We start from the raw sequence: 15,297 nt of genomic DNA, 5'->3' as shown, positions 1-15,297 counted from the left end.
TTCAGCCGTTGTCTGCCTTATTCCCTATACCTTTCCGAGAATATTTCTTGCATAGATTGTTATTCATCACTTCCAGAAGGTTTACTGACATATTAGAGCCATATCGCCTGAAAAACAATATTAGTTAGCTCTGGTTTCTGAATACTGTTTGATATTTTCGGTAAATATTCTGCATAAGATGAATGTTCAAATATTCGTACTGAATGGGAAAGATGTGACGACTTACCTTATATGTTTCTATTCCATCGCATAAATAAGGATTGGTAAATAGTTGAAAATAGGTTGGAGTGAATACTTTTGTAAACATTCTATTTATTACAAGGTTAAGAGACAGCTGTTGGTTGACATCCGCCGAACTTTCGTAGTCGTTCCGACGAACTACACCGAACTAGTTCTACAGTTGTTCACGGGTGAGGGATTGATCGGCTACTCAAGTTGTCAAGGGTTGTTTAAGGGTTGCATTGCTTTGAGAAGGAGTTTTGATGGGTCATGGACTTGTTGATATTGTCTCAAGTGGCTGTGGAGGAATTGATAGATTTAGGATGTTGTGCACAGCGCCCCCTTGGTGCTTGTAGTGTAGATTGGACGCACTGTGGCAACAACTGGTTAGCGGTCAGATGTGGCAGTCTCCTGAGTATTCGGAAGTTGACCTTCGATTGAGCTTGGTTCGGAGTTCAAAGCGTACCATCAGACTGATTGTAGGATATATATGGTTGTATTTGTGCCATCCTTCACTGGGATTATTTCTACAAGTCAGGATTGTATAGTGGGAGACTGATTGGTCATTTTGGTGTGGATATTTGCAGTCTGAAACTTAAGCTCTTTTGAGGATTTGTGGTGGTTACCGAACTCGTGCCAGGTGGAAGGATTTCCGAAATTAGATTCATAAGAAACAGAAGGCTCTCAGTCACTCATCAAGTCCCAGTAGGACTTCCGTGCAGAGCACCGCACACGAAGAAACGTATAGAAAACCCCTTGGCCAGGGGTTTTTTTTTCCTTCTTTCCTTTTTTTTCCTGTTTTCCGGTTTTCCTGTTTTCCTTTTTTTCTTCTTCACTCCTTTTTTTTCTTCTTAAGTTTTTTTATCTTTCTGGATCTTATTTGGTGATCCATTACTGGTCCAGCTTGTCGTGCCCTACAGGGTGATCTATCTTGGTGGTGCTACAGGGTGATCCATCTCCGCCGTACTACAGGGTGATGCCCCGGTGCTACAGGGTGATCCATCTCCGTCGAACTACGGGGTAGCCTAACAACATATACCGGGTGGCCCAAAAGGAGCACGCAAGTTATAATTGATTTGATTGAAAATTTGTAATATACTGAGATATTTGCATAATTGTTGCCCTTATGTTTATTGATACCTGTTTGATATAGTGTTTGTTATTTATACCTGATTGATATAGTGATGCATTTGTGAAACGGAAATTGAGGTATTTTCTTCCTTTCACGATTGCTGATTGACACCGATGCGCCTACGCCTGAGCTCACGCGACGCAAACGAGTTTGTCTTACCATCCGATACTAGTATTTACGATTTCACCTACTCAATTTTCGTGGTAGTTTTACTCGACGTTTTGTAGTTTTTTTTGAGCGTCGTTACTACCGTAATTTATGGCTGATTGAATTCGTGGTTATATACACCGCGCTCTTGTATTGTCATTTGAACGTCGCGTAGTAGTGTGAATATTGCATTGTCGTCTTAGAAGCGTTCTTGGTTAATCCATGTAAGTTAGGATTACTGAATAAATCATATTGGGGATCTTTATCTTTTATTTCCAATATTAATTGGTAAGTTATTGATATTGTGAGTTACTTAGGGTATCTGGAGGATTAAATTTACCTGGCGCCCATTAAGATCTAATTGAAATTAACCCACTCCCGTCTCCACTGTTTAGCTTAGCCGCGGATACCCATCTGTCTTATTTGTTACCGACAGATGATTTAGTCTCCTCTTGTGGTTTGCGAGGTGACATTATTCACTGAAAGGGAAATACAGTAATTATCCCAAATATAGTAATTATAGACATTTTCACAATTATCATTCGGGAAATATGATCTAATTATTCTACAACTATCATTTCCTTCCTTTTCGTTCATTTTTGGGATTTTGCCTGTGACTTTTCTGTGAAATAAAAAAAAACTGTCATATTGTCAGCAAAATTATGTACTACTATATAGAAATGTGTATTTTCTAAAACTGTATATAGTGTAATATTGATATGCAGGATCTATTAATTTTTTTTTCAATAATGCAGAGGTACCATGGTGGGCAACATCATGCAGGAGCTGCACATGGAGTACCTGGTAGGAATCGACGAGAACCTGGTGGCCGACCTTCAGCTGGTCAGAGTGGTCCTAGACCAGGCTATGGAGAGGGCAGAGGACACTATCATGCCCCAAAAGGTATTTAACTTTTCAAAATTGTATATTGCTTTTACTAAATAATTAGCTACAAGTTTATGGGACAATTTTTTTCATTGGTTAAATAACAAGACCATTGGGACAGACGTTTTTCAATAACATCAGAAATTCCTGCATTTCCACCACTTCCCAGCCACATTGTTATTTTCACAACAAGCATATTTACAAGGTATTCCAAACATCTGAAAAACAAAACAGGATACTATCAAAGACTGAATCTAATTTTCATATAGTGTGTCATTTTTGAACCATCGTATATGACAAAAAAATAAATTCATCACATTCAAATTTCAACCACATCCATTTATAATTAATATTAGTATTTATTTATTTCCCAAGAATCTTTTGAAGTTTAAGAAAGGAAAAATATATTTTTCAAAAAGTAAAGTGAGGGATCAGAGAACAATGATAGCAGCAATAAAATAGTTCAAATAGTGGGAATATTTTTTGCATTTGTTTTTCAAAGTATTTTGTAATTCATTATAAGATTTTATACAATATTTGTTCTGGATTTATCGATGCTCAGATTGAGTATCTAGTTGAGTGATTATAGTGGTACTGTTGATTTGAATTACATTTAAACTGGAATGTTTCAGATTCTATTTCACTAGATGATGAGTTCATCTTGAAAGAGATTGAAAATACACTTGTTAGTTTTATTTGAGACTGTTCTATATGGATTGTACAATGAATTGTTGATGGTTGTTGAATGTTTGTACTATGGATTGATTAAATTATATTTTACAGTTAAATAAAATGAATAAAAACACTTTTGTCTAAATACCACTGGAAAATTTTATTTATACGACCGGTTTCGGGTTTGATCCCATTATCAAGTATAAAACTGAAATCTGAATTTTGAAACATCGAATTTATAGAATTTTCAGGTATGCCGGTTTGATTCTTGAAGATGTTCTTACATTGCAGATTTTTTGTCCAAACAGACGTGTTCCCGCAGTCTTATTTCAAAATTTCTACCGGTTTGGCCTGTATATACTGCAGAGCATTCACCATGGACAAAAAATCTGAAATGTATGAACAACGTATTACATATATGTAATAAAGGGAGAAAAATTAATCTGTTGGAGGCCATGGAAATTAACAAATCAATTGAAAACGAGAAACATATACCCCTAACGAGCAACTTGATTTATTTAGGTCTCTTCTCTTGAATTTATGAGTTTATCAACCCCTAGAATTTTCAAGATAGTATTTTAAGTTGGCATCCTGTCTCTCAAATACCTGTCCTTGCAGCATTCCTGAAAATTCTACAAATTTGATGTTTCAAAATTCAGATTTCAGTTTCATACTTGATAATGGAATCAAACCCGAAACCGGTCATATAAATAAAATTTTCCAGTGGTATTTAGACAAAAGTGTTTTTATTCATTTCATTTAAGTGATCATGAATTACCATAAAGTAAACAAGTCATCAATCACACATATTATATTTCACTGAGTTTCTTAGAAAATTGTTCCTGTTCAAATTTTTTAATAATAATGTGAGTTTTATTGATCATATCCTAATATCTACTTCTCACTGTTTCTTGCATCCATATAAGATTTGGAATAAAAAGGAACAAGAAATGAAGTAATTGTCTCAGAAATTATATCTTTTTTTTAATAAGTTATTTTCTGATTAAGCTTAAATTATGAACTTGTTTCATACTGGGTGTGAAAAGCATAAAATATATTTATTTGATAGTTCTGAAAAAACGTACACTAAAATACCAGTTATATCATCAAACCTGATAATAATAAAATAGAGAAATCAATTTATATTGTGATCCCATATCTATATTTTTAATTATTGTTTACATAATACATACCTTGTTGTTTACTCAGTACATAACTGTTTTTCCTATTCCGGAAAGAATGATGATCAAATTTGAAATGAATGAAAATAGTTTAAAATTTTCCAGGTGCCTTGAGAAATTTTTAAGAATGACATAAAAAATTAACTACAAAATTATGTTAATTTTGGAATAGTTCATGATTTGAGAAACAAAATATAGGGTGTCCAATTCTATTTTAATTGTTTGAAATTGCTTTTACTTTGTGATATATTAGTTTTGTTTTTATTTATACATATGTTTGAGATATTGTCAAAGATTATGTTCATAATGTCTTTGAACTGTCAGTTTCTGCGACCATAACCTCAGAATATTTAAAAGGAGATGGAAAGACCATCGATCACATTTAACTGGCTTTTCATCGTGATGTATCTGATGTATACCGCTTGGTTTTGACGATAGATATACAAACATGTTGTCGACAACTCAGTGGAGAAGCCAATGAATTCACGAATGGCTAGATGTTTATCAATGTACACCGATGTACCAACAGTGGATTTTCAAAACGACATTTTGTTTTGTTAATAGATTATTCGATCACAATTTGCATTTATTAGGGAAAATTGAAAATAATACGATATTTTGAAAAATACTGTTATGTAGTTTGGACACTTTTCTTTGGAGAAATTGACCCACTGGAAACTTTCAAACTTGCCATTAATTATGTACTGATATTGAACTATAATGTTTTTAGTGTTTAGGAATGTTCTTCATCTGTACTATTGAAATTTTGTCTTGAGGTTTTATTTTTGTAAATTATTTCAGTATACTTTCTTACATCAATATCACATTTTGATTCCACCATTCCAAATTGAATATATCACCAGGAAAAAACAATTGAAATATAATTTTTGTATATTGCTTGGTTCATTCAATCTTTAATATTATATGCATAGACCAAAAAATATTACAATAATTGATGGCTAAGAAATGGTTTCAGAAAAATGACACCCACGATACAGTGAAGCGTCAACCTTCACACATCTTACAAGTGTCGCATCATATTTTTCTTTTCAATTCGTTTATTTTTTATACATTCTCCGAATTTTAGGAAAAAACTGTTAGAGAAACATGTAGTGATATATTTTTCAAATAAAGTTTGTGGAGATCAAATAGTGAGGTGTAGTTTATGAAATGACTATGGATCTTCATCAAGTAACGGCCGAATCAATCAGAAAAAAAACACATTTTTTTGTTTCCATTTATAATTCGTTTTGCACTTGTAACGAAAAATATCCTTTAAAAAAATGCAATATCACATCACAGCTATTCTGGTAATGATACAGACGTAATCGTGGCTCAAAAAAAAAAAAGAAGAGAAAAGCAGTCTTTGACGTAAAAAATAGCTGTTGCATCAGAACAATATATCCTTACATACCATATGGATTGTTTTATTTCCAGATAGTTGGTTTTACACATTAGTCAAAAATTTGAACGAGAACATGTTTCATGGACACTTTGTATACATTATGTATAGTATTGGTAGCCCACCACTAATATATCTACTCATATTTCGATTTCAAAGTCAAATTCAATAAAGTTAAGAAATATGAAATTTTTTATTTGGAATACATTGTATCTATATCTCTTGAAATAATTGTGGAGATAAAAAAATAAAGATAGATCATAATCATAGTGGTTGAAAGTTTGAGAAACATATGGCTTTTTAATGCTATGTTTATTAAATAGTGAAAATAATTGGTTTGACAGTAATATACACTAGCAGGGAATCAAAAATGTATTACATTTCCTGATGAATGAACATAACATGATTTGAGATTAACAAATATATCTCAATTATTTGTTTGGGCATTATATAGTATTAAAAACTTTTCATGACCGTTTTATTTCTCATATCATTGAAAATATTATTAACTTGTATTTTCATTCACTGTATTTTTCCTAAGGAAATTTTGATTAGGCAGTGGTCATGAACCAACATTCAACAATTTATAATGATGACAAATATTTATTCATAAAAGGAGACGTTGAACCTTAGTAAAAAATTCTTTTGTCACATTGGCTCTCGAAAAAGGGTTCTTATTATTTATTACTAAAAACAGAAGTGAGATATTGGATAGTTGTTTGAAAGACCTTTCAATTATCAATCCAACAAACAGTATCCTTCTTTTTTTTTTAAAAGACATACATTCTGATGATAAACTACAAATAGAAATGATGATCATACTCTAGAATTCTCTATTCCAACATAAAGTTTTAGCTGAAGGTAAACCCAAAAATTTATTGGATAGAAGAGCATTGAAATAAATTTTTAACGAAGTACCCTCGTCAAGCACCCTCATCCTTAATAAAACTTAATAGCACGTCTTTGGCTTAGTTGAAAGTATGGCAATATTTTTTAGTCTGTTAGATTTGACCCATCCTCGATAACTTACATTCTTATAAAAAGATGGCCTTTCATGAACAACTAATATCTTCACAATATTTCGTAATGACATGAAATAACTATTAGTATCACCTTGTATATATTACCGCACAAAACACTAACAAAAATTAACACTGATCCTTTCTCCTATAATACAATAGCCTATTCTCCACTAGCCACCGCTCCTCCAGCAAATAACAGTCGTCATAACCATCCGAAGCTTATGCTGGAGCCTATGAAATGAGAAACAAAGTCTGACAAGACGGAGATGCTGGGGAAGCTCCTCGGGTGTCACCGCCGCCCGACTACCCTGGCACTCCCATGGCCAACGTTCAACCGGAAAATTTCCCCCTCGTTCATCATGCCACCGACAGTCCGAAGAGGATCACCAATTCTTTGGAAGAAAGTGGCACAAACTCGATCCAGTAAGCTAATCACTTCAAGTGCTACTTTTGACCTTCCACATTAGAGGTTCAATATGGGCTGGAATCTTTTCAAGTTGGTTCTTATGATTTGCCATTCTTTCAAATTTCAGACAGTTTACCTGAAAAATGCATTTATCAGGATCAGGAGAATTATCAAAAGGGTTCAATTATGTTATTTTCCATTGGCAAAAACCTTTTCAATGTTTTATTCCAGATAATAAAATCAAGTTCCTTGGTAGTTCAGTTGTCAATTTATTAGTTATATTTTTTACTTCATTTCTTTTAAAGTAAGTTTAGCTACAGGGTCACCTTGAATTATAATTCAAAAACAATTGATAAACTCACTTATTGAATCAACAAATAAAATACACAAATACTTGAATCACAGTGAATCGGGCTGTCACAGTCCACTTCTGAATATGATATATAAAGTGAAAGATAGTAGGAGAGAATCTCTTAAAAACGTTGAAAGTATTGATTACTGAAAAAGACTACAGTGAACGAAAAGTATTAAGCATTAACTATATCAATAATTATCTCATATCTGTAAGTTGATTAGTATGACATAACAACAAGAATTGAAATAAATATTTTTTCAATATTTGCACTTTAAATGCTAATGAACACCATCTTTGAATACCTTTTATCAACCCCTCCTATTGTATAGATTCTCTATTGTTATCTTTCAATATATATGATTTATTTGTTTGTTTATTTCTAGAATTCTTGAGATGAGTGTTTTAATTAATTTTGATACCTATTCACTTTAAGCAATTTATATTGTAGAATCTAAAGATAGCAACCTTGTGCTATTCATATGCCATTAAAAACCAAATAAAAATGATATAAAGAACTAATTAATTCTTGGCCAAATTACTGAGGAACTTGATGGGAATAACAGTTGAGAAATAAAAACAATAATAGTTTCAGATGATAGTTAGTTGTGCAATTGTTTGTATTAGAAATAATATGTTCAGGATGCTTTCTAGAAAAAATGTTCATTTTAACTCCACTTTCTTGCAGTTTGAAAATTGTAGTAGTAAAATACTTGCAAATAGTCAAGATACTTAATTTACTATTGTTTTGATGATGATATCATGAACTGTCTACCCCATTCAAAATTTCAGCACAAAAATTGAAGGTATATTGAACCATTACCAGAATGCATATCAAATCTGCTTTCATTTGTGGCTTTCATAATGTTTATTGAACAATGAAAAATATAAACCACTCACTAAAAAAAATACAAAAAACACTTTGTTCAAACATCAAATGTTTCACTATATTGATGAACAAAATGCAATGCAAAATGGATCTTCTTAAAATCCAGCTCGTATTAGGGACCCCTTCCGAATTAAGACTTTGAAGTGATGGCCTTTGTTGCCTAGACTTTTTTTATTCGAAACTGTTTGGCCAACGCGCTCTGTGATTTATAACCAACATGTGAACTTTCCGAAGTGCGTGTGACAAGACTTTAATATTAATATTTTAATGAAAACGGGTGCATTTTAAGTAATAGTCACCTTTAATTTTAAGGTTGATTTTTATGTCTTTGAAATTGATGATGAAATTTTTATGAATATTATGAACTTGATTGGTTGGCTTCCTTCCTGTTTTGACGAAAGGCTGATTTTTATGGTAAGCTTAGTTATTTCAGAAGTTCCGATTTGATGAAATTCGTGAATTACCATATAGGTTGTTAACATAGAGAGTTCCAGTTTAGGTTTGGGGCTTTTGTATGTGTTGTAAATGTTTGTTTATCAACTCAAAAGTAAACAGAGAATGTTCAATTTTTAACTTACAAAATATCAAATCAGATAATTTATGTGCCTGACATGTATTTGGCATTTTTTTTGTAACTGGTTTTATCATTTATTCATGATTCACGAAAATATTAGATTTTTTTCAATTCAAATATTATAATGTTAGTTCACGTTATTTTGTCAGATTTGCTTTGGACTCAAGTTTTTGATAAATAACTAATTTAATCATTTTATCTGTTGCCTTTTTCTTACTCCATTCAATATACATTAAATTGAACGATCAATGAAATGAAAGTATTGAATACAAATAAGATTTTTGAATTTAATTACAAATTTCACAAGACTTTCGAATGGTGATGTTTTTTTGTGAAAATACTGGATAGTTTTTCAATTTCAATGGATCACATTCTCATCTTTATATTTTTCTTCAAAATATCAATTGTCTGAATTTGGATCATTTTTGGAAAAACATATTGGAATTTTGACAATTGATGCAGAATTTGTATACTTTTTTGAAGACGAATTGGTATCTGTATGATACCATTTATTTTACTATACTGATTTGCATGATACAGACATTTTGTTGATTGAAAAAATGATGTCGAAAGATTTTGAACAATTTTTGAAAACAAGTTACTATTTTCTCAATATTTTCCATTGTCAATCGATTTTAATATTGAGTTTTTGTATTCTGTTATTTATTCTATTAATTTCATCTTATTCTTCTAATAGTATTTTTACATAGTTCTCTATTTAGGTTTCATACCGTATTATACTCACTAGACAATAGATTTTATGTATTGGAAAAAAAGGGATTAATTCCAGTATTTTTAGTTAGTGAACTTATAAGTTTTTCTTACTGTGGAGTTTTCAGCTAGGGGCCAAACATTGATTGACTATTTACTGATTTTGAATTGGAGTAAAGTTATTAGACCAATTTGTAAGATATTGTTTTTATCTCATCTACCCTTATGAACAAATGTAAGTTTGCGATAATTTTTTTTTACAAAACTGCATCAAATATATTGTAATATCTCTCCTATTCTTTGAATAATTTTTGTTCTATTGTAATCAGCATTTAGTTATGGAAAAATATTGGAATGTCTTTCATTTGGATTTTATCAGACGTAAATATATTCTTCAATGGCAGCATGTTGTTAGTGATTTACAATAATTTTATTGTACATTATTTAAATAAGTAGGATAATTTCATTGAAATTTTTAATTTTATGTTACAGATTATGTAATTATTGTTCTCAATCAGAAAGTTGTTTCAAGTGTCAAATAACTTATAATCTTTTAATTGATAAATAATTTGGATTTCAACAAATGCAAATAATATTCAGGTTTAAGGAAATTGTTTTTCTCATATTGTGAATCATTGTAAAATTACTCAATATTCCACAGATTCTAGAATAAACGAAGAACTCCCATTTGTGACTAATTTGTCTGAGAAAATACTATTTTTGTATTCAATACATTTGGAAATTGTCTTTGTAACGTTGTCGACTTTTTTGGAAAATGTGATAACAAAAATTAGTTCTTTTATTATCTCAATAATTGTGTTTTGAAAACAAGTCAAATAAAGATAATCTATATTTGATGCTAACCTCTGTATTGAAAAATATTGTAAAAAATACTATATGTAAATAAAGGAATAAAATAGTTGTTTTCATATGAAAATAGTTGTTTAATTTCATGAACTTTCTTTTTTTTACAATGATATACAGGGTGTCCCTGGACTTCCTCTTTTCCTCTCGGGAATGTATAGATGGGGTCAAAATGTCACCAGTACTTCATATAACTTTTTTTCCTAAAATCCTTCGTTACCAAGTAACGGGCCCTCGAAGTTACAAAATGAAAAATGTTTTTCTTTGATAACTTTTCAAGTGAATATTCAAAATCATCCAAATTTTGGTAATTGACTAAACAAATGAATTCCTTCGATGAGCTTTCATGCAGGAGTCAGTTGTTTTGCTACAAAGTCAGGAACGGACTACCCCCGATGGTCCACACCCCAAAACTTTGAAATGACAGATATTTTTCAATATTTTTCAACAAATTAAGGTTACTTGGACAATTTTATGAATAAAAGTAATCGTGTGGAAAGTCGATCGGAGCAACGAGTCTTGATAAAAATGTAGTTTCACTCGACGACATCAAACCCGCTCGTCCACCATTATTTGAAACGAATAATTATCAAAGCAGAAATAATAATGATAACGTTAATTCAACAACATTTATCCTGAGATGTCTACCATTATTCGAAAATATTAGTTTTTAAGGAAAAGGAAATGATAGGTAAAATGTTCATAACGAATTTTTATAATGCAAACACGTTTAACTAACGAAACTCAAGAGCCTCAAGAGCAAACAGAAATTTTTCTGCGTCTGCGAAGACACCCTCTCTGTACTTGAAATAGCATTCCATGCTATTTCAAGTACAGTATGGCTTCACAATGTAATGTTATTCTTTTCAACAATGCATCTCTTGTGTGAATAGGTGTAGCGTAAACAAGGCTTTTTAGATGCCCCCACAGAAAGAAATCCAATGGATTTAAATCCGGAGACCGCGATGGCCATGAATATGGCCCACCTCTACCAATCCATCTATTGTGGAAAATATGGTTCAGATGGTCACGCACAATCAAACTAAAATGAGGAGGAGTGCCATCATGCATAAACCACATATCTCTTCGGGTTTGCAATGGAACATGTTCCAAAAGTCCATTCAAATCGTTTTGAATGAACTTCAAATAACGTTCTCCATTCAATCGGTCCTGTAGAACGAATGGTCCTATAAGATGGTTTCCTATGATACCAGCCCAAACATTCACGTTGAATTTCCGTTGGTGTTTGGTTTGCAATATCCCATGGGGATTTTCTTCGGTCCATATATGGAGATTATGAGAGTTGATAACTCCATCTCTACTGAAACCTGCTTCATCAGTGAATAAAACTCGATTAACAAAAGTCATATCCTCTCTTTGCCTATCCATGAACCAATTGGCATATTTCAGTCGTGCTGGGAAATCTTGAGGTGTCATGGCATGTACCTTCTGGATGTGAAATGGGTGGAGCAGTTGTTCCCTAATTATTCTATGAATAGTGGACTTGGATGTATGGAACTGTTCTGATAGATTTCTGATGCTCATTGAAGGATCATCAGCGACGGCTTCCAAAATATTTTCCTCCAATACAACGGTACGTACAGTTCTAGGAGCGCCCTCACCACCTCGTTTTGGCAAAACTGTACCTACAATAATATCGAAATAAAACGACGTTCTCAAATTAATTATCAATTATTACATACCTGTCTCCCTCAAGCTGCGATCGACACGCTCGAATGTTTCTCTTGACGGTACCGTTCGATTGGGAAAATGCTCGGAATACAGACGACGAGCTTCTGCAGCGTTACAAAATGCTCGTCCATAAAATACATGCATATCTGCATATTCATTGAATGTAAACTGTTCGGCCATATAAAAAAAAATCAAAATATCCTATAGAATATTGACAATACAATGATAGTCATATGACAACGCACCACTCAACAAAACAAAATCGCATTCCAGTTTCTCATTTTTTATCAAAACTTTCTAAAAGGTTTTTTTGTCAACATCTGTGAAAGAAATGGAACATAATTATTCCCTGGATATTTTTCACCTGATCATGTGCAGCCGTTTTTGTAGTTCATTCGTTTGCTTTTTATTAGTATAGTAAATATTTTTTCCGATGTGCGTTTTTTCAGCTAAATTTAGATTCGTGTTAAAGAATTTCTCCCATAAAATTATAATTATCAGTGAAACTCCTCAACAGTTTAGCTGTGAAGAAGAAGAATTTGAAACATTCGAATGTTGAGTTTCATGAGATTCAGATAACTGATCAACACGAAACGTGATTATTCCACACGTATTATGTACATACAAAATATGGAATGAATTCGATATTTCATAGTAGAGTAGCTTGTTAGTTTAAAAACACCACGAATCTACAGAACTTGATATTTCTTTTGAAAAAATATCTGCTATCACAATTGTGACTTAAACTTCCATATAGGTACTGTACTTTTTGTTTACGACTTCATTTTAGCATACTTTGTATTATTCCTGTTATAAATGCTGTTGAATTAACGTTATCATTATTATTTCTGCTTTGATAATTATTCATTTCAAATAATGGTGGACGAGCGGGTTTGATGTCGTCGAGTAGAACTACATTTTTATCAAGACTCGTTGCTCCGATCGACTTTCCACACGAGTACTTTTATTCATAAAATTGTCCAAGTAACCTTATTTTGTTGAAAAATATTGAAAAATATCTGTCATTTCAAAGTTTTGGGGTGTGAACCATCGGGGGTAGTCTGTTCCTGACTTTGTAGCAAAACAACTGACTCCTGCATGAAAGCTCATCGACGGAATTCATTTGTTTAGTCAATTACCAAAATTTGGATGATTTTGAATATTCACTTGAAAAGTTATCAAAGAAAAACATTTTTCATTTTGTAACTTCGAGGGCCCGTAACTTGGTTACGAAGACTTTTAGGAAAAAAAGTTATATGAAGTACTGGTGATATTTTGACCCCATCTATACATTCCCGAGAGGAAAAGAGGATGTCCAGGGACACCCTGTATAATTGAATTTTTCGGCAAGAAAAATATCTTCATGAATACAAATAATACATGATTCGACACAGTGTGTATGTCTTTCCATCCAGAGGTCATGAGTTCAAATCCCTTTTCGACCAGATATTTTTCCAATTGGAGGTGGTTATATGGTTTGTGGTATTGCAAATATCCACGATACTCCCTAGGATCGGAGAACATGTATTGGTGTCAGAGATACCAAATAAAGTAATACATGGTCAAATATAAAATACAAAAAACTAATGTTGAATGGATTAGATGAACATTATCAGCCGATAATATCTCAGCAGTAAGATCTCAGTGAAAAAAGGCTCAGGACGAAAAATTCTCGTGAAAGATATTTCGTTGAATAAAATATCGTACAAAAACTTCTTTAATTTCGGCGTTTTATGTATTTCCTTCGTTGATCGCTGTACATACTGTATTTGACTGTTTGCTCGTGTTGTATCATCTACATTATCCATCTAATTATTTAGTTTGATTTATATCATTATTCAAGACATACTGTTGACATTAATTGTTTTCTTCTACATTTCATTCATTTTCTTGAGATGTATTTGCCTGGAGATGTTGATTACCGTGATGTTCCAGGCTGAGTTACTATTATCTGAAATATTCTTTCTGAGATGAAAAGATTATTGTCCGAAATATTCTTCCTGGGAAAGTCTTGGGAAATATAGGCTGAAACCGCATATTATGCATATGGATACTAATCTACTTCCAATCGCCTCCGGTATTCCCTTAGTAGAACAAGGAACTCAAGTCATTATTCTGACCGTCACTGTTAGTATTCAACTTAAATCCAGTCCTAAAAAAAGATTGGCTCTTGTATAAATCGAGGTCTTTGATGTTGTTGAAGAGGATCCCGTTGTTTTTGTGTAGCCTCTGAAGTGAAGTGATCTCTATCATGTGGGCATCTAACTAAACATCTCAATGATGAAGTTATGTTAAAAAAAGCATATTGTATCAGCCACTGGGTAGCTGCAAAGTGTATGCAGAGAGTGTGATAAGATGGGAAAATTAATGTGGCGAAGAAAATGGAACAATACATAAACAAACTTTTTCCAGTTTTTTTTTATGAGAGGTTATCAGAACTGCCTCAGCGTTCAATTGTGAATTCGGGCATATATAATCTAGATGGGCATTTGAAAAACTTGTCTTTGACAGAAACAGGCAAATTATAAAATAATAAACATTAAAAAACTTTTGCTATTCAGAGGAGTTATGGTTTAAATAATTGACATGAACTTTCTTAATGTTGATGTATTTAAAAATTCCAGTACACTGAAAAACTACAATACATCAACTTTATTCACGAAAATATAATGCAAAAGTCACGAAGTTGTTTTGAAAGTTTTGTACGTTTTGATAGCTTGCGTTTTTGAAGCTTCATATCTCAATGAATATTTATTTTACTGTACTGATTGATAGATAATTTTGTAGTCTATACATTGATGCTGTTCATTTTCTTCCAAATTTCAATTTTTGCTCCCTTTTCAGCTCATTTCGGTCTATTTTTCTCTACGAATTCAATTTCAACCAAAGAGCTGCCGAAACAGCCCGAAAAAATTAACCTGGTATTTGTCAATACTAGTGTTAATAAACGCACTGTTCGACATTGGTTTGTCAAATTTTATTTTGGAGATTTTAGCTTCGAAGGTGAGCCCTGGTGTGGTCGACCTATAGTTATCCAGGCCGAGGATTTGAGGACCCTAGAGAGTGACCCATCACAAACGGTGTGTGGGATGATGGAAGAACTAGGCGTCATCCTAGTTCAAAACGCTCAAAAAGTGGGGGCACCACGA

At 32.4% G+C, this 15,297-nt stretch overlaps 1 protein-coding gene across 1 annotated transcript in view; it reads left to right on the top strand.

The window, feature by feature from the left end:
- Window positions 1-10,279, top strand: part of kuz (zinc-dependent metalloprotease kuz) — a 372,259-nt gene extending 361,980 nt beyond the window's left edge. The window contains 3 exon segments of the mRNA XM_074169690.1: window positions 2,254-2,401; window positions 6,820-6,873; window positions 6,876-10,279. Of these exon segments, the coding sequence (XP_074025791.1) occupies window positions 2,254-2,401; window positions 6,820-6,873; window positions 6,876-6,916 (243 nt within the window). The 3' untranslated portion in view covers window positions 6,917-10,279.
- The last annotated feature ends 5,018 nt before the right edge of the window (window positions 10,280-15,297 follow it).

The sequence above is a fragment of the Leptinotarsa decemlineata genome, unplaced genomic scaffold (genome assembly GCF_025532065.1).
Source record: "Leptinotarsa decemlineata unplaced genomic scaffold, Ldec_3_MD MMD2_P_RNA_scaffold_5, whole genome shotgun sequence".
Classification (NCBI taxonomy): Eukaryota; Metazoa; Arthropoda; class Insecta; order Coleoptera; family Chrysomelidae; genus Leptinotarsa; species Leptinotarsa decemlineata.
Note: the sequence above shows the minus strand (reverse complement) of the source record. Positions and strands in the feature narration are given on the sequence as shown.